Raw genomic sequence first — 26,571 nt, forward strand, 5'->3', positions numbered from 1 at the left:
TGACATCCTCCGTACTTTTTATCCCTTCCCACCTAATTTCTACTTTGTTATCCCGGAATATTTAATGTAGGAACTCTATTACCTTCTTCTTTTAATATGTTCCACAGGAGTTCCCTGCTTACGTTGTCGTACGCCCCGTTTATGTCCAGGAAGGCCAAATACAAGGGTCTATTTTCCCCTCTAGATATTTCGATGCATTGGGTAAGCACGAACAGGCTATCATCTAAGCGCCTACCATTTCTAAAGCCGTTCTGAAGTTCTCCGAGTATCTTGTTACTTTCTACCCATGCTTGCACTTTTAATTTCACCACCTGCATGGCTAACCTGTACATAACAGGTGTTATGGTAATCGGCCTGTAGGATTTTATGTGCATCCTTTCTCCTTTCGCTTTATAAATCAAATTCATTTTACTCTGCCGCCAGCTGTCCGGAATTTGTTTATTCGTTATTACTGTTTCCAGAGCTTTTAACAACGTTTCCTTACTTTTTGGACCGAGTTCATTAATCAGCTTGATCGGAATTCTATCTATTCCTGTAGATGTGTTTTTAGAAATATTTGTTTCTGCCTTTTTCCAGTTTAGATTGGTCAGTTCTAAGCTGCTTTGTATTCTGCTACCTTGTGGTGCTTCCTGATTTGCGGAGATTACCCTATCGTCGCTCTTAAATGAGTCGGCTATAACTGATGTAATGTAGTTCACTGTGTTATCACCCTTTAAACAATTTCCCTCGTTATCTTGAATCCGATCCTGCTTTCTTTGATTCTTCCCTAGCCAGCTTATATGGTTCCAGAATTTTGTTGTTCCGCCTCTAGAGGCATCGTCTATATCAGCCATCCAGCGATCGGTGGACTGCCTTATTTTACTTTGGAGGAGGGCCTGCACCTGAAGCTTCTTTTGTCGATATGATTGCCATTTTTGTCGATTTCCTCCGGAGATAACTGTGCTTTCTTTGCCATTCGGTGTTCCCTTGAAGCAGCCCGTCGTTTTTCAATAGCTTCCCTGATTTCCTTATTCCACCAGCTCCATGGCTTCCTCTTTCTATTCCAGCGGTTTGCTACTTTAACCTCTTGAATTTTCCTCCTTGTTAGTAGTTCTACCTGTTCATAACCGCAGTCTTCCATGGGGCTTTTATCTATTGCTTCCTCTATGTCTGCTGCTATCTTCGCTATTTGATTGTCGTTTAATTTTGCGTTTACGTTTTGTCTAACTTCCATTTCTCTTTTCATCAAGGGCCCCATCTGCAGACTAATACGTTTATGATCACTTCCCAGACTACACTCCCCTTCTTCGTCTGTTTCCATTTTTCTGACGTTGCTATAACTTTCCTGCGACATTAGACAGTAGTCAATAGTCGTCTGCAATGGGCGCCACTGACGACAGCGCCCCAAGCGACAAGCTAACCAGGCGGACCGCCGGGAGACCCCGGCATTGGCGACTGCGCCAAGCAGAGCGAAAACGGGCGCCATTACTTGATGTATAAATAAACAGTTTGCTTGTTATACCGGCTACGTCTACCACAATATGCCTCTATAATTTCTCTTGTACGTTATTGCGCGAGGTGCCAAGTACGACAGTTTTATCGAAAATGGGGTGGCATTTACTTTTTCGAGCAATGTTTAGGCAAATTGTCTTGTGCTGTTGGGGTTAAAGAATTTCTATGTTCAAAGAGCCGGACATTCAAACAACGGCCAGTCTGCCCTATGTAGTATTTTTCACAAGAAATAGGAATTTTGTTAAGTACCTGCGTTCTGCAGGTAATTTAATGAGAGTGCTTATTTCGGATAAGGAGGGCTTCTTTTTCGTACTCCCTGATCACATGTTTTTGACAAAGGCCCGCGTTGCCGTACATAACAATTGCCACCAGGTTTCTGTAAAAACAGCTAAGGTCAAGCAAAGAGCGATGTCCCTGCTCGAAGAAATGAAACTGGATCGTCTTTCAACTGCAGTTAAGGCGACTAAGGCATTACACCTAAACACCTTTTTCTCTGTAAAAACACATAAGCCTGACTTACCGTTCCGCGCGATTGTGTCCGAAGCTGGTTCGTGGCAACATGTCATTTCAGGTTTCCTGCTGAGGTACCTTTCCGTTTTAGCAATCGATGACCCTTTCCTAATTCATAATTCAGACAAAATCGTTCAGCATCTACAGATATCCAACACGGAGGGGCTGCGGGCTTTCAGAATAGATGTAGAAAATCTTTATTATGACATCCCCCACAACGCCCTTCTGCAAAGTGTTAGGGCGTGCATTTCTGACTTGAATGATGAAGCACGGTTCATCAATCATTGTGGCATTCCTGTAGAATCTTTTTTAAAATTGGTTTCTTTTTACCTTACGTCAACTTTTGTTGGGTGGAAGGGTTCTTTATACTTACAAAAATCTGGCGTGTGCATCGGTTCGCGTGTAGCGCCAGTTCTTTCAGACATTTTTCTTGACCAAATAGATAAAGCTATTCAAAAGAATCTAGATGGCCTTTCATTGAACATTTTCCGTTACGTTGATGATTATTTAGTTATTTTCCCTTCCAATCGGTTCAATCATTCTGTCGTTAATATTTTAAATGTTTTCAAAGAAAGTGGTCATGGTTTGAACTTTACTTTTGAATTGCCCAATGATGAGAGTCTCCAATTTCTTGACTTATCTCTTCATTTTGGGAATAAGCATGTGTGTTGGGGTTATCACCCTAGATCATCTAAGCCTTTACTTCATTTTCGCTTCGGACATTCCAAAGTGGTAAAAAATGCAATTGTCTCGTCTTGTTTGCGCTCTGCTTTAATTAAATCTTGCGAGCATAGTTCTAGGTCAAGTTAACAGATAGAGTAATTCTGGTTATCCGCTCCCGTTAATCAGTACCAGATGTGATAAACGCCTGCTTTGGGTGAAGGGGAAAGGACACGAAAAAGTCTAAGTTGTGCAGCAATAAAAGGAAACCAGTGGTTCTGCCGTACGTGCACCGTTTTTCACATGGGTTGCGGAATGTCGCTAATCGGTATGATGTAGGCACAGTAATGTCAGCCCCCACGAAATTGTCAAATGTGTGTGCTTTGGTTAGAAGAAAGGCAGACGCGTTAAAAAGTGAGGACCGCTGCTATGTTAACCATAAATTTAAGTATGTACATGCAGAACGCAGGTAATTCAAAAAATTCCTCTTGTCAAAAATACTACATAGGGCAGACTGGCCGTTGTTTGAATGTCCGGCTCTTTGAACATGGAAATTCTTTATCCCCAACAGCTCAAGACAATTTGCCTAAACATTGCCCGAAATGTAAATGCCATCCCATTTTCATTAAAACTGTCGTGTTTGGCACCTCGCGCAATCAATGTACAATAGAAATTATAGGGGCATACCATATCACTCAAGGAGGGCATAAGTGTTTTAGCGAAGCATCCATTAACTTAACAAAAGTAGAGATTACATACCTTGAATCAGTTGTCAAGTAGTTTTTTTCACGTGTTTTGTGTATCTTTCCAGACTTGCTTTTTCCACATTTTTGTCAATGCACCTCCTCTATTTCATATCTTTCATAATTTTTTGTACCCTATATATTCTGTTAGCTTTTCTAATAAAAAATCAGTTGTGATAAACGCTTGTGTGTGTTTCCTTCTTTTTTGTCCTTGTCTTCTTTGCTCTACGTTTCCTAAAATGCGAATTACGTCCACCCTGTCTGGGCCTATCACGTCTAGAAAGATGAGCGACAGGACGATAAATGCAAGCAATGTGGGGAGAAAGGGACCCTCAACCACGTAATTTGGGAATGCGTTAGCTCCCCAGGGGCTGAGACAAAAATACTTAGTAGAGAAGCCTCGGAAACCCTTCTGGGGAGCGAGGACCCAACTCTTAAAAAGCAAGCCATCCGCCTGGCGGAAGAGGCCGTAAGGAACCAAGGCCTCTTTAACTGCCTCTAATCGCGGAGGTCGCGGCCCCCGTCCCCTAGGCATGCATGCCAGGGGTGGGGAGTAGGGGGCTTCCATTCTGGTGGAAATAAAAGTTGTTCACACACGCACGCAAGCATATACGAGGACACATGAAACTTTTCCTAAAGCGCAAAAACGACCGTAGTGCGATAAGTAGAATCCCAGCATTTTCCCGCGTCCTCCCCACGGTAGAGCTTCCGAATCCTTTTTCGGCGTCGGCCCGCCTTTCCTCCTCGCCGAGAACGCATCTTTGGTAGCAGTCAGTGACCGAACAGAAGGGTCCAGGAGCGCCGAAAATGCCTCAATTCAATGCATAACCCGATTTTGCACAACAATTGTTAATTATACGTATGTTCTGTATCAATATTTCAGCAAAATTTTTATTTCAAACTTGAGAACTCAATATTTGAACATCTTGAATAAACTCATCCTTAAATTATTTCCTCCTGTATCATCGCTTCAACTGCAATTATTCCATGATGGTCCGGGCCCGGGCCTTATTTCTGAGCACAGGGCCGGGCCACGCTGGAGGCCCTATCAGAGTCGAGCCGGGCCGGGCCCGGGACTTAAATCAGTGTGCCGCGCAGGGCCGGACTCGGGCTCAAAATTTCGGCCCGTGCACACCTCTTGGCAGCGGGATTCTGCGAGTGGCAGATACTGCGCCTTTCCTTTCCTGTAAAGCAATTATAGAACCCCGATTAATTTTGATTCGTTAAACGGAACGTTGGTTGTGTTCGACAACGAGCGCGCGATGTACCCTGTGCAGCAGCAACGCTCAAGTTTTCGCATCTCTACACTGCGGAGGCGGCGAAAAGGGTGGCTGCCCTACGGGGTTTGGAATCGTAGGCCCGCGCCATATGCGGCGCGACTCGTCTTCCACCGGTGGTCGTACCTAGGTGTTTTAGGCCGCTAATGCACACGGTGTGGCAAGTGTGGTAGCGAGAGCTGCACTGCGGTAGGTTTTCAAGCCGTCGGCGTGGCCCCGTGGAAGACGAAGAAGAATAAAAAGAAGAATAAAAAAGAGAAGAAAGAGAAGTAAATCAAAGAAGAAAAAGAACTAGAAGAAAAAGAAGTAAAAAAGAAGACAAAGAAGAAAAAGAATGGAAAGGAAAGAAATAAGGAAACGAAGAAGATGAAGGAAAAAAAAAAACAGAGGAGAAAAGGAAGAAAACAAGGAAAATAAGAAAAAGACGAAGAAGTAAAGTAAGATAACTCGGTAGTTGGTGGAGGCGACCGACAACCGCGAGGTGCTAGGACAGAAGGTTCGTTCGAACGATGTGACGGCGGTGCCGCTGAGTTCGACGTAGAGGCGATGTAATACCACTAGACGTATTTACACCCGAATGAGAATGATCAACGACGAGAGGCAAGGGGTGCTCATAAGTGAAGTGATTCCCCTATGGCATAAAGATCAAACCATAGAGTAAACTACTATGCGCAAAAGCCATGTCTTTACTTTAAAGCCCAACTAAGCATAGCCATGCAGATTGCTTTCACGTAACTCCAGGTTTAACCGCAAGCTAAACCACAGCGATTTTGTTTGCTTTCTTCTCTATTTCCTCCTTTGTCCACACGAGGCAGCGGGGGTGGCTCAGCTACAGAGCCAGTATGAGGTCCATGCATTTTCTTTCCCTTCTTCCTACACTCGCAGTAACAACAATTTTCTCCACTGCAGGTGAATAAAGCAAAGATATGCAAATAAACATTCCTTGATCACTGCAGATTCTTCAGTGGTCAAGGAATTTTACTTGCATATCTTTGTTTTATTGACACATTTTCGCCCTTTCTCTATGTACTTGCTATTACTTGCAAGTTGTGCTGATGATCTGCACCTGACTGCAGGGTTCAAGCCGACAAGCATCTGTGGCTTGGGATGACGTGCTTAATGATGTGTGCATTCCTGAATAAGACATATTTGTAGCGAAAGCTACACTGCGCTAGGATTTCGAGCCGTCGGCGTGGCACCGTGTTACCGTATGCCGGCCGTAGAAGAAGAAGAAGACAGATAACTGCACTATAAACTGAACCTTAAAGTAATCAGGGGGCCGTAGCTTTCGCTACACCATTAGGCTAATTTTTTTTTTCCTTTTCCACTCCTCTCAGTTGTATCGCCTGACCGGCTTAGAGAGTAATAAACTTAAATGAAACAGGGCTGCCCTGGTTCGCTCCAGGCCGCGGCTGACTGCGCGATATGTCGCACGTTAATGAATCTTGGGTAATCGAAGTGATTGATGATGCAGCCCTCTACCTACGGCATGCCTCGAAGCTTAATTGGGAACGTTAAACACAGAAACCGAAACAAACCAAAAGGTGTTACTTAGAGGTATCTAGCACTGCGAAGCCGGAGTCTCGTCAACGAGGGCAAATAAAAGGCAAGTTTACTGAGGGCGAAATGCGGGAACTGCGAATTCATTGAGCAGAGTCTCATCTGCGTCGACCTCCGCGACCTGAGCGCGTAGTAGCTGTAGTTGCGTCAGTCGCCCGCGCTGGACCTGGCTGTCTGACCAAGCGGTTTGTTCTGGCAACGGATGCAAAGGGACATCCGCCTGGCGTCGCAGGACAATCGGTGCGCCGACGAAGAGGACGAGGAGCGTCTGGTGCCCATGGAGCGGCTGCGGGAACTGCTGGACCCGGGGGTGCTGAGCGGCTCGGTGTACCCGTCGCACGTGCGAGAGCTGCGGCTGCTTACCGAGGAGGCCCACCGGTGGCTGTCGCGCGGCACCGTTGGTGGCCCACTGGCACTGGACCTCGGCTGCGGGCCCATGGTGCAGTTCCCGCTGCTGCTGAGCGCCCACGTGGACGGCCTCGTGGTGGCCCACTTCCTGGACCAGACGCGGGCTCTGCTGCAGGCCTGGCTGCGCGACGACCGGGACAACGCGCTCAACCTCAACGGCATGCTAGCCTCTGCCGCGCAACTGGTCGCAAAGGGGTGAGCATCTGTAAACGAGCTGGGGCCTTAAATCCGCTCGCTAATTATAGAGGAGTGTTAATAAGGGAAACACCCGCTCACTGGGCCCTCTGTGGAAGTATGAGAGACGTAGGGCTGTGCGGATTTCCGCACTTTTGTAGTAATGTTGCGGTGACCGCTGATGACAAGGCGCTCTTATAGCACTGCGCCGCTCACTGCCCAGCCCTATGAATGAACTTGCGTACTTTTAAAGGTAATCCAAACTACGTGAAAGACAGCTATTTCTTTCTATATTTGATATAAGCAGAAATGTTTTTATTGCACGGTTAAACGTTGTCCCCACATACCTGTTTTTTGTTATATCAACGGAACCTACAGCTTCAGCGTTTATCCAAGCGAAGACGTGCATGTGAGATTCTGTCCAGCTATGGCCACCCTTTCTACCCTCTACCCGAAGGAATGTATCCGAGCCTGGTAGAGAGGAGGTGGAACCAGCCTAGCCCGTTTATTCAAGGACGCCACTATATATATGAAAAAACGTTACATGACACTACATCCAATCCAGAGGACACACGCACACAACGCAGTCACAATCCGATACAAGGAAATGAAACCACAGTTTCCTGCTTCTCCCTTAGCCTGTCATTTCCAGCAGCCCGTTCCACTGTGCCATTTGTTTTCACTACTGCGTGTTTAGTGCACTCACTGGGAAGCGGTGGACCGATGACGCAGGCCCGCACAACTCAAGGAGCTGCTGCGGTCGCGCGTGTTGGACGTCGTGGCGTGCGATCTGTACAACCGCGACTTCGGCAAATTCCTTCCCGAGAAGCACGACCGCGAAGGCTCCTACGACGTGGTCGTCACCTCGATGCTGCTCGAAGCGGTGATCCAGGACCTGGACACCTACGCCAGGGTCATCAAAAGGCTAGTTGCTGCTCATATTTGCTCCCTAAAATGCCCTGTCAACAGTGGGACGGATTCAGGAGATGACACTAAAAGCCAACTGACGCGTGCCTGCTGGCTGCTTTGAAGGCACGTCGCAACAGCGCTGCCACGCAGGAGAAGGAGTGCTGTAGAAGTTACATATTAACGCGGATAAAGAAGCTACTCTTAAATGGTAGCTTGCTGCAAACACTTGCTTCAGCTATAATTCGAGATAATCTACAACTCAAGTTTTATTCCTGGAGCGAGGAATAAAAAGTAAGCTCAAGATATTTTATAATAAAACTTTATGGGAATAAAAAAAACGGTGCAGCTCATTCCGGAGGGTTAGGATACTTATGCACTGCGCAGCCACACCTGTATCAGATCATTCGTACACACTTTACAAGCTCGCTCGTGTTGTGCCTTTGAATTTACATGACTTTCCAATAGAGAAGAAAACGTTGTTGGCTATACGAAGAAAAGAGGAAGACCACGCCCTTCACATTGGCGCATGCTAGAAGATTTAGTATATGTGGGTTTAGCGCCAGTCCCAACACACTCCCAGCTTACTAGCTGAGCCTATAGAGGCAGGTTTACAGAAACGAAATAGCTGCTCAATCGGGTAGAAATGATGTGTGCACGCTTTGCATTAAATTTAAGAGAGATGCTCTCTCCCTTGAGTAGGCTTACGAATGAGTGTTGAAGACAAGCTCTATTTTGGTGTCGCTTTTAGAGGTGGGCAGCTATAGAGTGCCGGATGGGAGGCTGGTGATTGCTGTGGACGCAGTCAGAATACCAAACATGGGCCGCTAGGCGGATTAGTGACTACTTGAGCCTCCATGAGAACTTTTGCGGAAGGGACCCCTTAAAGAAACTCTTCTGGAAGTTTCACTTGTGGAGGCTTCACACGCTACCGTCTTCTGGAAATCACCCACACAGTAAGCAAAATGATACCATAAAAAAAGCCTGTCATTCCACAACCATCTGAGATTCCGCGAGAAAACCTCCTTCGCAGTGCACCACGACAGCCTGGACCAAAAGCAGCAGGGCTCACGGAACTGTTTTATTTTCGTACCGGCAACGTAACTTAACGCAATAGTAATAGTAGGGTTCGTCATTGAGGATCCTTGATGCAGCCGACCTCGCACTGGTCCGTGACCTGACCCGAATTGTGACCGTATAAAGTGCGTATAAATTTTGTAGCGCATTCTGGCGTCGTCGTTGCAGGGTGCACAGCCTGGTTCGTCGTCGCGGCCACCTGCTGATGAACGGCGTGCTGGGCATGACATACTGGGACATGAAGGCCGGCAAGTTCAACTGCGTCACCCTCACCAAGGACAGCGTCGAGAAGGCGCTGCGTGACGCGGGCTTCATGGACCTCGAGTGGACCATCGTGGACCGCGAGTACTTCCACTCTGTCAGCGACTACACCAAATCCTTCCTGGTGCTTGCCCGCAAGCCCTAATGGTGGTGGCCCCGAATAAAGATCCGCGCCTCTGGTCTCGCGCCGCTGAACCATTGTTCAACATGCTGACAGAAAATCAGTTCAATTTCTGTGTCCTTTCACAATCTTCCGTGTACGTTGACGTCACGAGTGACAACAGACACTGCCATTCTCCCGATAAGTGTGTGTGTGTGTGTGTGTGTGTGTGTGTGTGTGTGTGTGTGTGTGTGTGTGTGTGTGTGTGTGTGTGTGTGTGTGTGTGTGTGTGTGTGTGTGTGTGTGTGTGTGTGTGTGTGTGTGTGTGTGTGTGTGTGTGTGTGTGTGTGTGTGTGTGTGTGTGTGTGTGTGTGTGTGTGTGTGTGTGTGTGTGTGTGTGTGTGTGTGTGTGTGTGTGTGTGTGTGTGTGTGTGTGTGTGTGTGTGTGTGTGTGTGTGTGTGTGTGTGTGTGTGTGTGTGTGTGTGTGTGTGTGTGTGTGTGTGTGTGTGTGTGTGTGTGTGTGTGTGTGTGTGTGTGTGTGTGTGTGTGTGTGTGTGTGACGAGTGGCGCGTCTCACGCGAAAAGACGAAAGCCGGTCCGTGCATGCATTAAATGTTTATGAACTGCATTTTCAAGCAACACAACGCATAAGTGGCCTGACCTGCTTGAGAGATGCCTGAAGGGTATGACATTAGAGCAAAATTATGCTTCCCATCTCTATAAGAGCACTGTCATTTTACGCGCATCGAAACGAGCTGAATTTGCATTAAATAAATGGGTGAGCTTCTTTGTTTAGGTACTAGCGGCTGGTTTGTTAGAGCTAGTCCTTTGCGTAAATGTAAATACAAATAGGCAGAACGTCGATTACTCTATTGTGTTCTGTAGTCGTAGGTACTAATTGCTGACGAAGACAGCTCAAGGATAGGTTACACGCAGCATAAATACGTAAGATACGAAACACCCACCGCAACGCACAGCACCAGCCTCATCATTCAGATGTCGCGGATTCGAATCGCACCGGTTGACTGTGGCTATTTTTCGTCTACTTTTTTTGTTGCCATGATTGTAGTATTTCACATGCACCAAAGAACGACTCCTATCTTTTTCTTGGTGTCAATGCCTCTCACGACACGTGTAATTCCTGCCGCATACGCAGGTATCTGGCGCAATAATGTGTGTCATATAACGCCCAATATATTCACCCTTCACATGCAGCCAATTGAGCAGCGGATAGGGCGGGTGTGGGTGGCTGCTCCTGGCCCTGATGGGGCTGGGACAGGTAGGTCACCGCCGCTTGGGGCGGGGGCTAGCGTGCCACGGCATTTTTATTTGTTGTAGGCCGTCATTACACCCGCCACCGCTTCGGTGGTGGACGACGGCTGCTGTGGAGCGCGTTGTTGTTGTTGTTCTCCTCTAATGTGATGGCACATACCCACACAGGGGGATCGGCCAAGAAATGGGGTGCAGAGATGTTAGATTTTGAGATGTATAACTACATCGGAAAAAGAAAAATAATAAATGCTAGGGAATAGAAAAGGAAATGTAAATATGATAAACCAAAATATATAAGAGTAAATACTAACGCACGCAGTAAGAGAATAGTAAGATTTATATGTACAGATTAAAACTTCAAAGCATATTAGCCAGGTAGACGTTTTGTTTCTATTAAGAAGTTTTGAATGGCGTTGAAAACATACCTGTGGCTGTACCCAAGCATGGTGGCACCGAACGATAATAAAATTTGGCTGCTCAAATTAAGACCCAGCTGTTGTAACGGCTTCTCTAAGTACCGCTTTCTCATCATGGTAAAACGGCGGCAAAATATCAAGAAATGGTCGATTGTTTCCGGTTCCCCGCAGAATGCGCAGACAGGAGAAAGCGCCAAACCAGACTTGTGCATATAGAAATTTAGGGGCGGAATACGACAGCGTAGCCTTGTTAGAGAGACCTCAGTCTGCCTTGATTGACATGATTTCCTATTCCAGGAATCGAGGTGCAGGTAGTCATCCGAGGATAAAATAGATCCAGACTGCGTGCTTAATAAGGCACGCCGCCGAAATCGTGATGCTGTTATGTACGCTGTTGCCGGGAGGATGGGCAATACAGGGCCGTTCAGAGAATCTTTGGCTAGTCTGTCTGCAATCTCATTGGCTGTCACATTGCTGTGTCCTGGTACCCACACTATATGTATGAGCCTCAAATGTGAGGGGAGCAAAGAAAGAAAGGTGTTTAAAATTTGCGAGTCTTTTTCCCTCTTCTTTTTTTTTCTCCTCTATTTTCTCTCTTGTCCGCACGAGGCAGTGGAAGTGGCTCAGTTGCAGCGCCAGCTAGTAGCAAGCCCGTGCATTTTCTTTTCCGCCTTCCTACAGCCACAACAACAACGGAGCAGCGACGCCGATAACATCATGGAAAGATGCCGGGCTATTTGGCACATTAGTTAAGGAGGAGGAGAAGGAAAACACTTTATTTAAAAAAAATGCAAACACTCCCAGGAGGACCTCTTAGTCCAGGAGCCATCTGGCTGTTCCTTCCAGCATAGCCCACTCGACCAGCCGCAACTGATCTGCAGGTTGCGCGGCTAGAAGGGCAGCCTCCCAGGAGGAGAGGGTGGGTTGTTTAACGGGAGGAACGCGGATGGGATGTGGGCACTCCCATAAGTAATGGTAGAGGGTGGGTGGGGTGGCGTTGCATGTGGTGCAGTAGGGTGGGAAGTCCGTGGAGTGAAATATGTGGGCAAATTGAGGAGATGGAAACGAATGTGTCTGGAATTCTCGCCAGTACGTGCTGTCGATGTGAGAAAGCGTGTGATGTGGTGACGGGTACGTGGCACGGCAACGGTGATAGTAGTGAACAATTGCGTTGTAGTCAAGAGGTTCGACGGGGGTGTATAATGAAGGTTTGGGAAGGACATCCACCGGCGCCCGGAAGCTTAGTTCTCGAGAAAACGCATGATCGCGCTCATTTCTGAGGATATCCTCGTGCCCAGGAACCCTCCCACACTCATCTGCTAAAATATCTACTCTACCTACCCCTCCCGATCCCATCACCATCACATGGGTTCCTGGGCACGAGGAGCACGTTAGTTAATTCAGCGTAGTATTTATGTGCACGTGTTTTCTGTTCTATGTCCCGTTTGTTGTGCGGTTTTCATAAGCCAATAATGGACTTGCGACCAAGCGCTTTACAGGTATAAACAATAAAAAAAAAGTTGGACAAACTAGGCGTGTAACAAGCAATTGATCGATACCTTCTTGGTATTTGCAGGGTAACACATGCGCCCCACCTACACAGAAAAATTAGGAGCACCTTTAAGCTTCGGATGCGATAGCATGTGGACTCAGTACCTCGTTTGATGGTAGAATGTTTAGAAGGTCTGGCGCGACGCTGTCCATACCAGAGGAAGACTCGTCCTGCTCTATAGCAAAGCTATAGAACGCGTCCGTCTAGAGAGGGATCCGTCTTCCCAATGGCTCCCAGATGAAACGAAGACATCTGGCGACTCAGGGGGATGAAGATACAACCAACGTTACTAGATTACATTCAGTTTGCAAACTCCGGCGCCGAGGGTGTCACCCTTCCTTGTCCTGCCAAGCGGGGGCGCGCTTGTCGTTTGACACTGGCAGCCTGCGGCCTCCGTACCAACCCTGCTCGCGCCAGCAATCAACGTACTACGCGCTCTTTTGCAGAACGTTTATTTTTGTTCCTTGAGCTCTGTTGTATGTTTGTCGCTGTCGTTGAGAGTCCTCGCAGGATTTATCTAAACTTGTAGAGCGACGCAGCTCGTGACGATTGTGCGGCGTGCAATCCCGGTGCAACTCAACGCAGCGGCGTCGGCGCGCACAAGCGGCGCATCTGCGCGCGTCTCACGGGTAGTTTTGTCCCCGAGATCAAGGCCTTTATGCAGTGTTATCAGAAGTCCAGAGGCCGTTGTTGGCTATATCGTACTACTTATCGGAGCTTCAAGGGATGGTGCCTGAAGTACCCAACAGATATATGTTGAGTAAACAGGTTTTTAACGATGTAATGTCTGCTATAATAAATTAAGTTTGTACTAACATTTTCTGGGTCTAAGACATGAAATTGGGCTAGTCGGTTCATAGTTTTAGACAATTCAAAACTGAGCAAGTGTGCAGGAAACTGAAATTTAGGAAGATGCTGTCTTTGTAAATAAGTAACCAGGCTGCATGTTTTGCTTCTCGCTTGCGTTCTAAATCCAACACGAATTTCTAGGTCACAACTTGTTAAAAACTGAGGATAGAAGATCGTTTTTACTTTGCACAGGTTCACTGCTTCTTGGCTGGTACGAATTTCCCACTGCCCGATTGAGAAGCGGAACACTCAGCCTGGTTACTTTTGGCGAATATGGTACGTGCTTTCAGGTCATCAAGAGTGCTCCATAAACAAAGATGTGTTTTTATTTTTTCAACTCTGTAAACCCCTGCTGTAGCGCCCTCGGGCTAAGTGGGGTAATCGTTGAATAAAGAATAAAGAGATTTCAGTTCAAGCAGAAAGAACGTTCCATCAGAACAAGCTAGGTCACCAAATGCACCTCGGATGCTGTTTATGAGACTCATAACGTCGATCCTACACAAAGCAGAAATTGGATGGTGGGCGCTATTTTAATGAGTAGCTCTGGGACACGGCGCGATCCACGCATGCGCACCGGCACAGGCAGCAATCTCTATCTGGGCTGCAAGAGCTGCGACAGCAAAGGCTGTTTACTTTATCTTGAAAACAAAGGTAAAATTCATATTAAGGCAAAAATAAAACGGGAAGAGAAGTTGTCGAGGCGTTACTACATCACCATATGTGGGGAAGCGGAGCAGACCGCATCACTATCAAGGAAAGAGATTGAATTCTTTAGGTGTACACCATCAGAACTCTTAGGTATTCTTATACACACGCGTCCTGTTATCCTTGCTTCGAGCATATTCCTAAATTTCCTGCCTGTGCCTTTTTCTATCCTTATAGTCCCCTGCTTTCACAAAATATATTCAGTTGGAGGCCTGCGCTCTGTGCTCATGTTCTTTTCTCGTTTCGTCTCATCCTCTTTGTTCGTCTTTGAATTTTCTTAAAAAAAAAAACGAAAAAGGGGGGGGGGGGAGGGGTTGTTAAAGAGCTAGAAATGTGCAGCATTCCCACCTTTTTTTTGCGCTGAACACATATGATATGCACCTTACACATACTGAACTATTGTAGCATGAATGCACATTTTCCCCAGAGATGTGAACCACCAGCTATCGAGCAAATTAAAGGTGGCTGTGGCAAACAAAAAAGCGCTTGTTGTAATTCTAGCTATTTAACTTGAGTGAAACAGCGTGATAGAAGCCCGAAGGCGAAGCGAAGAAGGGACAGGAAAGAGCGCTAATGACAACTGAATTTTATTGAACGAAACTCGTACAATATATACGAAGGCAGTGGAAAAGATAATCAGATGCCGTCAACGTCACATGGGGGTAAAGAGCCAAAAAGCGATAAAAGCATAACAGGGTGATAAAGCTAAAAGTGTGCTGATTTCCACAAGCGATGAAAACAAAATGAAGAAGTTTAAACTTGATGACAAAAACAGTAAAATGAACACGGTGTAAAGAGCCAAAAAACGGTAAAAGCTAAAAGTGAACTGAATTCGAAAATGGATGAAAACAAAGTGAAAAAAGTTACACTTGAAGACATAAACAGTCAATGAAACATGGTGTAAAAAGCCATAAGACAGATAAAACATCGCTAGCAGGTAACAAGTATAAAACCGATAAAAACTGACGAAATGAAATTGTGCAAAAGATAAAAACTGATAGAAAGTTACCACGTGTGGATAAAAATTGCGCACAGACCTTCACGAAAAACGAAGAAATCAACGATTAAAACACGCGTAGTGAGCGAAAACGCTAACAAAGTTTTTCCAAGAAGGCAAGTTCACTCGTACAAAGACTTTGAGGCATCGCTCACACAATCCGAGCCCTTTCTTTTTATAAAGAACGCTTCTTTCAACTCCCGGGCTACGCTATCCCTACTTCTACCTAGAACAACTGTTTCGCGTAAACGAGGCATGCATTTGCAATCGCTGCAAGGACGTGCTAAATTAGAGCCAGTGCCGTTTCCAAGTGAGCGCTCATGTTCCCTTAAACGTTCGTTTAAGCACCTTCCGGTTTGTCCGATATAAACTTTGTCGCGTGTAAGCGGAATCTGGTATATCACCCCTTGCCTACACCTGACGAACATATTAGCATGCTTCACGCCACAGGTTTTTTCTCTTGGTTTTTCGTTGTTAATCCTGTGACACAACGCAGCTAGCTTGGAAGGGGCAGAAAACACTACAGGAATCTTGTACTTATTAGCAACTTTTTTCAAATTATGGGCTACACGGTGGGAATACGGCACAACGGCTGATCTCGCCCTCCTGTTGCCTTCCTGGGTAACATTTCTCTTTTTGCCTATAACCTTTTGCAGCAAATCTTCAGTCACTGCCGATATCACTGTCTGCGGAAAACCTGCCCGTAGTAGCCGTGCTGCCTGCAGTTGGAAGCTTTCCTGCATGCCGTGCTCACATGATCTCATTATTTCAGAACCTAATCGTGATGTGGCTATCGCTCGTTTGACTGTTTTCGAGTGAGCCGACTCGTAGGGCAACAGCCCTTTTTGACTCCGAGGTTTGTACATCCAACAGAATCTGTCTGGTTCCAAGGAGAGTTCCAAGTCCAAAAACTTGTTTTGTGGCAATTCACAAGTGAATTCCAAACCATGGCTGAGTTCTTTAAACGTATATAGAATTTCATTTGCAGCGGCTCTGTAAGTTGGTGCATCTTGCCTGCTTAAAACACAACTAAAAAATCGTCGACATACCGGAAAACCTTTAGAAATTTGCTCTTGTGAAACCTATCATCCAGACTCCTGTCCACTGCTGCGAGAAAGATATCACTTAACACAGGCACTACGTAGGACCCTATGCAAATTCCTTTTTTCTGTATGTACACCCGATTGTCAAACTCGACCACTGTGGCACTAAGGTAGAATTCCAACAAAGATAGAAAACTTTCCATCGAAATACCGGCTGAATTTTGAAATGAAACACCTTTCTTTTCAATACAATACTGAACAGCTGGGAACAGATTTTTGTGTGGAATAGAATAGAAAAGGTCCTTAGCATCTACCGGAAACTTGCTACCAATGCTTTTGCATGATTGAAAGAACGCAATAATTTCTGTCGAGTTCTTTGTTCAAAAGGGATCATCAAGGACAAGCGAGTTTAAATGCCTTAACAGGTATTGGCTAATGAGCTTCTGGTAAGCATAGCGCTCACTAACGATACACCGGAACGGAATCTCTTCTTTATGGGTCTTTGCCGTGAAAAATATGCCAAGAGTCTTTTCTTTTCCTGCGTAGCGCCTGTGTTAAGTGATATCTTTCTCGCAGCAGTGGACAGGAGTCTGGATGATAGGTTTGACAAGAGCCAAGTCCTAAAGGTTTTCCGGTATGTCGACGATTTTTTAGTTGTGTTAAGCAGGCAAGATGCACCAACTTACAGAGCCGCTGCAAATGAAATTCTATATACGTTTAAAGAACTCAGCCATGGTTTGGAATTCACTTGTGAATTGCCACAAAACATCAAGTTTTTGGACTTGGAACTCTCCTTGGAACCAGACAGATTCTGTTGGATGTACAAACCTCGGAGTCAAAAAGGGCTGTTGCCCTACGAGTCGGCTCACTCGAAAACAGTCAAACGAGCGATAGCCACATCACGATTAGGTTCTGAAATAATGAGATCATGTGAGCACGGCATGCAGGAAAGCTTCCAACTGCAGGCAGCACGGCTACTACGGGCAGGTTTTCCGCAGACAGTGATATCGGCAGTGACTGAAGATTTGCTGCAAAAGGTTATAGGCAAAAAGAGAAATGTTACCCAGGAAGGCAACAGGAGGGCGAGATCAGCCGTTGTACCGTATTCCCACCGTGTAGCCCATAATTTGAAAAAAGTTGCTAATAAGTACAAGATTCCTGTAGTGTTTTCTGCCCCTTCCAAGCTAGCTGCGTTGTGTCACAGGATTAACAACGAAAAACCAAGAGAAAAAACCTGTGGCGTGAAGCATGCTAATATGTTCGTCAGGTGTAGGCAAGGGGTGATATACCAGATTCCGCTTACACGCGACAAAGTTTATATCGGACAAACCGGAAGGTGCTTAAACGAACGTTTAAGGGAACATGAGCGCTCACTTGGAAACGGCACTGGCTCTAATTTAGCACTTCCTTGCAGAGAATGCAAATGAATGCCTCGTTTACGCGAAACAGTTGTTCTAGGTAGAAGTAGGGATAGCGTAGCCCGGGAGTTGAAAGAAGCGTTCTTTATAAAAAGAAAGGGCTCGGATTGTGTGAGCGATGCCTCAAAGTCTTTGTACGAGTGAACTTGCCTTCTTGGAAAAACTTTGTTAGCGTTTTCGCTCACTACGCGTGTTTTAATCGTTGATTTCTTCGTTTTTCGTGAAGGTCTGTGCGCAATTTTTATCCACACGTGGTAACTTTCTATCAGTTTTTATCTTTTGCACAATTTCATTTCGTCAGTTTTTATCGGTTTTATACTTGTTACCTGCTAGCGATGTTTTATCTGTTTTATGGCTTTTTACACCATGTTTCATTGACTGTTTATGTCTTAAAGTGTAACTTTTTTCACTTTGTTTTCATCCATTTTCGAATTCAGTTCACTTTTAGCTTTTACCGTTTTTTGTCTCTTTACACCATGTTCATTTTACTGTTTTTGTCATCAAGTTTAAACTTCTTCATTTTGTTTTCATCGCTTGTGGAAATCAGCACACTTTTAGCTTTATCACCCTGTTATGTTTTTATCGCTTTTTGGCTCTTTAGCGCCATGTGACGTTGATGGCATCTGATTATCTTTTCCACTGCCTTCGTATATATTGTACGAGTTTCGTTCAATCAAATTCAGTTGTCAGTCAGCGCTCTTTCCTGTCCCTTCGCTTCGCCTTCGGGCTTCTTTCGCGCTGTTTCACTCAAGTCACAATGAACAAACCAGCCCAGCAAAAAGTTTTGCTAGCTATTTAAACATGGCTCCGAATTCAATGGGTTTTTTTTCTATCGATTAATTAAATTGTTTTCAGTATAACGCACGTACGCTATCCCCATCATTCATCCACCTTTTATATCGAAAAAAGAGAGATTTACAGAAATAAACCTGTCTCACTGATTAAAAAAGGTATTATAGCAATTGAACATTCTGCAACAATTATACTGTAACGAGTACGAGGCAGCGACCACTGATCGGAACAGTTCCACGCGCTACCCTCAGTTTCATCCTCTTTGTCCTCTGTTCTTCTTTGTCTTCTTTTCAGAGAGGCACGCGGCATTACCCCCCCCCCCCCCCCCCCCTCTTCGAAAGTGGCGACTCGACGCTGGGAATGTCCTCATATTATGCGCACAGGAGAAGCAGGAAACACAAAGCTACACACGCGCAAAAGATCACTGCCTCTCATAATACGGTTTCATCCGCACGACATGAACAGTTTCAGCACTTGAGCGCCGCCGTGTTGAAGGTCGTTGGCTCCGAGCAACAACTTCGTAAGTCACGTTACTAAGACGCCGAATGACCTCGTATGGCCCAAAGTAACGGCGAAGTAGTTTCTCGGAGAGTCCTCGACGGCGCACTGGTGTCCACACCCATACAAGATCGCCAGGTTGGTAGTGAACGTCTCGGTGTCGGAGGTTGTACCGACTGGCATCGCGATGTTGTTGTTGTTGAATACGGCATCGTGCGAGCTGGCGCGCTTCTTCGGCCCGCGGTAGAAATATGTCGACGTCTGCATAGGCGTTGGTGACATCGTCGCCATGACTTATGGGTAGCATAGCGTCCAACATTGTGGTGACGGGACGACCGTAGACTAGCTGGAATGGCGCAAGACGCGTCGTCTCCTGTTCAGCCGTATTGTATGCAAAAGTTGCATACGGAAGGACTTCATCCCACGTGCGATGCTCAACGTCGACGTACATGGAAATCATGTCTGCAAGCGTTCTATTGAGGCGTTCAGTCAGTCCGTTTGTTTGTGGATGGTAGCAGTAGTCCTACGATGACTTGTGCGGGTAAGACTGAAGAGAGCCTGCATTAGTTCAGCCGTAAAGGCTGTACCGCGGTCAGTGATAATAACCGATGGGGCACCGTGGCGCAGTACGATGGTCTTAAGAAAAAACTGGGCTACTTCTGCAGCAGTTGCACGGGAAAGTGCCTGTGTCTCGGCGTATCGCGTTAAGTAGTCCGTCGCAATTACTATCCATCTGTGCCCTGATGCGGACGTTGGGAAAGGGCCCAGAAGATCCATACCCACTTGCTGGAAAGGGGCTGTTGGCGGAGGTATCGGCTGAAGGAGCCCTGCAGGCTTCAGCGGAGGTGTCTTTCGCCGCTGGCAATCTCGGCATGTTCTCACGTAGTGCTGGACTGAAGGCATCAACTTAGGCCAATAGTACTTTTGTCGAATGCGTGCTAATGTTCGCGTGACTCCTAAATGTCCAGCCGAAGGCTCATCGTGGCATGCGTGCAAATTTCTGGCCTGAGGTCGGACGGCACAACGAGAAGAAAGGTTTCCTTGTTATGCTGAAAGTTTCTCTTATATAGGACGCCATTGCGAATGCTGAAGGAGGATAAACCGCGTGCGAAAGCACGTGGGACAGCTACATCAAGGCCTTCGAGATGCTCAATAAGCGGGCGTAAACCGGGGTCAGCCCGTTGACGCTGGGCCATGTCGGTGGTCGTGACGACAGCAAGAAACGGGAAGTCATCGTCTTCTCGGTCGGGAGGGGCAGCATCAACTGGTGCACGAGATAAGCAATCGGCGTCGCTGTGCTTACGGCCGCTCTTGTATACAACCGTAATGTCGTATTCCTGGAGACGGAGACTCCACCTTGCAAGCCGTCCAGAGGGGTCTTTGAGGTTGGCTAGCCAGCATAACGAATGGTGGTCGCTCACAGCCCTAAAAGGTCGGCCGTAAATATATGGTCGGAACTTAGTTATGGCCCAAACTACCGCGAGACATTCCTTTTCTGTGGTTGAGTAGTTTGTCTCTGCTTTTGAAAGAGAGCGACTTGCGTAAGCGATAACTTTCTCAGTGCCATTTTGCCACTGAATCAGAACGGCACCGAGTTCAAAATTACTGGCATCGGTATGGATATCCGTAGCGGCGTTTTCGTCAAAATGGGCAAGTATAGGGGCGGCCTGCAATCGCCGGCGCAACTCGTTGAAAGCATCCTATTTATCATCTTGCCACGCAAAAGGAACATTGTCTCGGGTAAGACGCGTAAAAGGCTCGGCAATCACTGAAAAATTCTCTACGAAACGCCTGTAATAGGCACAAAGCCCCCAAAACCTTCTAACGGACTTTTTGTCGGTTGGGCGCGGAAAATTTTTCACAGCAGCAGTCTTGTCGGGATCTGGTTTCACGCCCTCAGAACTAATAACATGGCCAAGAAAGCGGAGCTCCTGGAATCCGAAATGGCATTTCTGTGGTTTTATCGTCAGCTGGGCTGAACGCAGTGCCTGTAGTACCATTCGCAGTCGGTCAAGGTGCTCCTCAAAACTAGCCGCGAAAATGACGACATCGTCGAGATACACTAAGCATTAAAACAGAAGCTTGGGCATGTTGGTAATTCATTGTGTAGAACAGCGCGAAAAACACGACAGGGACGAACGAAGACAACAAGACGAGCGCTGACTTTCAACTGACAAGTTTATTGCATGCCTGCATCCATATATATGAACACGTTCACACAATAAACGAAACAAGAACAACTAAACAAACACCGAAAAGTGTAAGAATGCAATCGAACCATGTGTCATCCAGATTTTCACAACGCATCATTTTCTCGTGTTCATAAATCTTACTTCACGTTCCGATAAAGCTATAGACGGGCTGCTGATACAAGTTTCCTTTATCCTGTTGATTTCTTTTGCTTCTAAAATCTCCCGTACTGTCTGGTCATTATGCCGATTGATTATTTTTGCTTCCTGTAGAAATGGCTGGCAAGCGTCGCTTTTACAGTCCCTGCAGTGTATGCCCATAGTTTCTTTTACCGTACCAAAAACATTATTGTGATGCTCCATTAGTCTTTCATTAATACAACGCCCCGTCTGTCCGATATAATGTTTTCCACAAGACAGTGGAACAGAGTATACAACCCCCTTCTGGCAACCCACATAAGGGTCTTTGTGTTTTATGGTACAGCCCTGACCTATGCCTCTCGTACTATTAACTTTTTTACACATTTTCCCTAATTTATCTGGAGCCGAAAGGACAACTTTTACACCTGCCCGATTTCCTATACGTTTGAGTCTATGCGAGAGGTTATGGATATACGGAATGACCACTATCTTTTCTTTAATCCGCTGGTTCGTGGATACGCTCTCCAGGCTCGCCTGAGAAGATTTTATACTTGATAAAATAGTCTCCGCTACCGATACCAGGATATCCCAAGCAGCTGTTGGTATCGGTAGCGGAGACTATTTTATCAAGTATAAAATCTTCTCAGGCGAGCCTGGAGAGCGTATCCACGAACCAGCGGATTAAAGAAAAGATAGTGGTCATTCCGTATATCCATAACCTCTCGCATAGACTCAAACGTATAGGAAATCGGGCAGGTGTAAAAGTTGTCCTTTCGGCTCCAGATAAATTAGGGAAAATGTGTAAAAAAGTTAATAGTACGAGAGGCATAGGTCAGGGCTGTACCATAAAACACAAAGACCCTTATGTGGGTTGCCAGAAGGGGGTTGTATACTCTGTTCCACTGTCTTGTGGAAAACATTATATCGGACAGACGGGGCGTTGTATTAATGAAAGACTAATGGAGCATCACAATAATGTTTTTGGTACGGTAAAAGAAACTATGGGCATACACTGCAGGGACTGTAAAAGCGACGCTTGCCAGCCATTTCTACAGGAAGCAAAAATAATCAATCGGCATAATGACCAGACAGTACGGGAGATTTTAGAAGCAAAAGAAATCAACAGGATAAAGGAAACTTGTATCAGCAGCCCGTCTATAGCTTTATCGGAACGTGAAGTAAGATTTATGAACACGAGAAAATGATGCGTTGTGAAAATCTGGATGACACATGGTTCGATTGCATTCTTACACTTTTCGGTGTTTGTTTAGTTGTTCTTGTTTCGTTTATTGTGTGAACGTGTTCATATATATGGATGCAGGCATGCAATAAACTTGTCAGTTGAAAGTCAGCGCTCGTCTTGTTGTCTTCGTTCGTCCCTGTCGTGTTTTTCGCGCTGTTCTACACAATACACTAAGCACGTTTGCCACTTCAGTCCAGAGAGAACGGTGTCCATCATTCGCTGGAAGGTTGCTGGTGCAGAACACAGACCGAAAGGAAGCACTTTAAATTCATAAAGGCCGTCCGGGGTGACGAACGCTGTTTTCTCTCTGTCCCTTTCGTCCACTTCTATCTGCCTGTAGCCATTCTTGAGGTCTAGCGACGAGAAATATTTGGCATTGCGTAACCGGTCCAATGCGTCGTCGATACGTGGGAGCGGGTATACGTCCCGTTTCGTTACCTGATTTAACTTACGATAATCGACGCAAAAACGCAAGGTGTTGTCTTTTTTCTTCACCAACACTACAGGCGAAGCCCAGGGGCTGGTAGACGGCTGTACCACGTCATCGGCAAGCATTTCCTGCACCTGTCTTCGAATAGCCTCTCGTTCCGTTGACGACACTCGGTATGGGTGTTGGGAAATTGGCTTGGTCTCCGCGTCAACCATAATGCGGTGTTTGGCTACTGGGGTACGCCCAACTTTCGAAGACGTTGCAAAGCATCCAGCAAATTCCTGAAGAAGGTCTAGGAGTCGCCGCCGCTCAACCACCGACAGATTTGCATTAATGTCCACAGTTGATAGAATGTCGGGTGCATTACATCTGGCTGGCGACGGCGGCGCCAGAGTACAGATGTTCCCTGGCTCGATAAAGTCGGAAACATACGCGATGGCCATTCCTTTCGAAATGTGCTGAAACTCGGTCCCGAAATTCGTAATCCAGAGCTTCGCACAACCGTCCCGTAAGCGAACAAGTCCTCTTGCAGCGCAGATCCCTTTCTCAAGAAGCAAGCCCCCGTTCGTCTCTGCCAGTACGTCTCGGTCGCATGGTGAGTCGCTTTCTACCAAGACCATAATGCTGCACCGTGGAGGGACCGTAACGTCAGCAGCTGTAATACGTAAGGCGGACGTTGATGAACCGTCGACGCTAGATCTCGCAATGTCTTGGCTCGGCGAAAATGTCACTCGTGATTCGTGCAAATTAATTATCGCACCATTAGCCTGTAAGAAGTCCAAGCCGAGTATGACGTCTCGCGAACAGTGGGTAAGTACAACGAAGTCGCAAACATAAACAAATCCGTCAATTGCAACTCTCGCAACGCATCTTCCAGCCGGGGTAATAAGGTGTCCCCCTGCAGTGCGTATCTGAGGCCCAGTCCACTCGGTTAAAACTTTCTTCAATTTCCTGGCTAACCCACTGCTCATAACTAAATAGTCCGCCCCCGTATCAACTAAAGCTGTAATGAGACAATCGTCGATAGAAACCGGTATGTCCGAAACTGCGCACTCAGGATCATCGTTACATGTCGCCGTCTGATAGCCGTTATCTTGTACTAAACTTGATGGAGGATGTTCAGCACTTCGCTCGTCAGCGGCCTCACCTCCGCCGATCGCTGTTCCTAGTTTTCCCGAAGCCTCGGGGAGCGGGGGTTCGTCGAGCGGCTAGTGCGGTGTGTAGAGGGCCGTGGACTTGGAGAACGATAACGGGAAGAAGTAATGACGCGGGACCCGTATTGTGGGACGTCCGGAGGATTCGTATGCGTCGACAGGTACTCCTCGATTTCGGGTGGTCGTTCACCACTCCGAGGACATCGTGCACGCGGATGGAAGCCACGAAGTCCGGCGCGGCGGTACGGACAGAACCTTAACATGTGACCGGCCTCACCACAGTGGTAACAAAGAGGCTGATTGTCAGGAGCACGCCAGACGTCAGTCCTTCGAAGTCGTGCCTCGGCTAGAAGAGGAGGATGGCGTGGGCTTGGATCAAGAGTAGGGGGGTTCACTCTGGCTCTGGGAGAACCGTACCCACTATGGTGCTGGTTTGGATGCGGCACAGTGGGGTTCCCTCTTGGAGGATCACAGAGGTTACGCTGCTGAAGCACGGCCGCGTACGTTGGCACACTCGGTGGCGGTGGCTGCACACCAGGCACACACGGTTCCGAGACGGCTTGCCTCACTTCTTCGCGAACGACCTCCGCGAGTGATGGAAGCCTCGACGACGATGTTCGACCCTGTAGCTGAATATGTCTCAGCTCTTCTCTGACCACAGATCGAATCAGCTCCCTTAAGGCATCATCAGAACCGTTGATGCCGGAACCGTAGACGACCGGTGACATGGCGGACACGTTACGGTTATAGTGCTGAGCCCTGTGTCGAAGTGTTTGTTCTATCGTGGTGGCCTCCGCTAGAAACGCTGATGCCGTGCCAGGTGGATTGCGCACAAGCCCAGCAAATAGTTTTTGCTTCACCCCGCGCATGAGATGGCGCACTTCTTTTCCTCTGACATATTTGGATCAGAACGCCAGGCGAATCATGTCCTCGTAGAACATTCCAATGCTCTCGTTTGGGGCTTGGATACGAGATTTCAGCGCCGACTCCGCACGCTCTCTTCGGTCGTTGGCGGTGTAGGTCGCCAACAGCTGGCGACGAAAGAGGTCCCATGTTGATAGTGTCGTTTCGTGGTTCACGAACCATGTCCGCGCTGAATCTTCGAGAGCAAAGTAGACGTTATAGAGCTTCCTTTGCTCATCCCAGCCGTTGTAATTGGCGACCCGTTCGAATTGGTCCAGCCAGTCTTCAGCGTCCTCATAAAGCTCGCCATGGAAGGACGGTGGCGTTCGAGACTGGACCAGCACCTCCACCAGAAAATGTAACGAGTACGAGGCAGCGATCACTGATCGGAACAGTTCCACGCGCTACCCTCAGTTTCGTCCTCTTTGTCCTCTGTTCTTCTTTGTCTTCTTTTCAGAGAGGCACGCGGCAATACTATTCGTACTTGACTTTAGGATTCCAGCGATATATGCGATTACTGCTGTTGCATGGCTCTCTGCTGACAGTAATTATGGGCAAAAATGCATTAAAAACAACGCCCGATACACTATCAAGAAACGCGGACCAGATTCGTCTTCAAGGCTACATGAATAAGGCTCCCGTGTAGCAATTCCGGCATCTCAACAACATCTCGGTCGCGTGCGATAGTTCTTGCTTTCTCAGCGCCACTTTGTTTGCACTCTAAAAAGTAATGCTTCAGCGGTCGCTAGAAAATATCGCTCCTGAAACCGAATAGTCCGCGAAAATTGGTGTTAAATGCGGAGCGCGGGCAGCGACGGCTAAGCAACGATCGTGCGATAACAGCTTAGAAAGCGCCACCTCGCGAGCGGGAATGGAATGGGGCCGCGTTTCGCCGCGGAGTCCCAGCGGAGTTCGCAAACTAATACAACGGAATCCTAGAACGCCTCAAGTGTGGCTGATCCTGGCCCTGATTGGGCTGGTACAGGCAGGCCCCCGCCGCTTGCAGCGGGGGCTAGCCTGCTACCGAATTTTGTCTGTTGTAGGCCGTCATTGCACCCGCCACTGATTCGGTGGTGGACGACGGCTGTTGTTGCGGCGCGCGTCTTTCTCTCCCTGTTCTTTTTCTTCCTTCTCTATTTTCTCTTCTGTCCGCACGAGGCAGCTGACGTAGCTCAGCTATATAATGATAATTGGTTCATGGGAAGGGAAAGGCGCAGTATTTGTCAAGCTTGTTACTGTGGCACCTGAACCGCGCTGTAAGGGAAGAAAGGGGGGTGGGAGTGAAAGTGGAAAGAGAGAAAGAGGAGCCGCAGTAGAGGGCTACGGAGTAATTTCGACCACCTGGGGATCTTTAATGTGCGCTGACATCGCACAGCACACGGACGCGTCTTTGTTTCACCTCCATCGAAACGCAGCCACCGCGGTTGGGATCGAACCTGGGTGCTCCGGCATAGTAGTCGGGCATCTTACCACTACACCACCCCGGTGGGGCCTCCCTCAGGTACAGAGCCAGCCACCGATTGTTTGTCTGTTGTAGGCCGTCACTGCACCCGCCACCGTTTAGGTGGTGGGTCACGACGGCTGTTGCGGCGCGTGTCTTTCTCTATTCTCTTTCCTTTCTTCTCTATTTTCTCTTCTGTCCGCACGAGACAGCGGAGGTGGCTCAGCTACAGAGCCAGTAGCAGGCCCGTGCATTTTCTTTTCCTTCTTTCTACAGCCACAACAGCAGTAGCAGGCCCCTGCATTTTCTTTTCCTTCTTTCTACAGCCACAACAACAACGTGCTAGACATGCAGTGTCAG

General features: G+C 47.2%; 1 protein-coding gene across 1 annotated transcript in view; it reads left to right on the plus strand.

Annotated features, from left to right (window-relative positions):
• LOC146201251 (nicotinamide N-methyltransferase-like) overlaps window positions 1-9,242 on the plus strand; it is a 48,280-nt gene extending 39,038 nt beyond the window's left edge. The window contains exons 2-4 of the mRNA XM_084592509.1: window positions 6,474-6,844; window positions 7,556-7,747; window positions 8,975-9,242. Coding sequence (XP_084448635.1) covers window positions 6,474-6,844; window positions 7,556-7,747; window positions 8,975-9,212 — 801 coding nt within the window. The 3' untranslated portion in view covers window positions 9,213-9,242. The remainder of the gene's footprint in view (window positions 1-6,473; window positions 6,845-7,555; window positions 7,748-8,974) is intronic.
• The last annotated feature ends 17,329 nt before the right edge of the window (window positions 9,243-26,571 follow it).

The sequence above is a fragment of the Amblyomma maculatum genome, chromosome 2, assembly GCF_055883805.1.
Source record: "Amblyomma maculatum isolate TAMU_Amacu chromosome 2, ASM5588380v1, whole genome shotgun sequence".
Lineage (NCBI taxonomy): Eukaryota > Metazoa > Arthropoda > Arachnida > Ixodida > Ixodidae > Amblyomma > Amblyomma maculatum.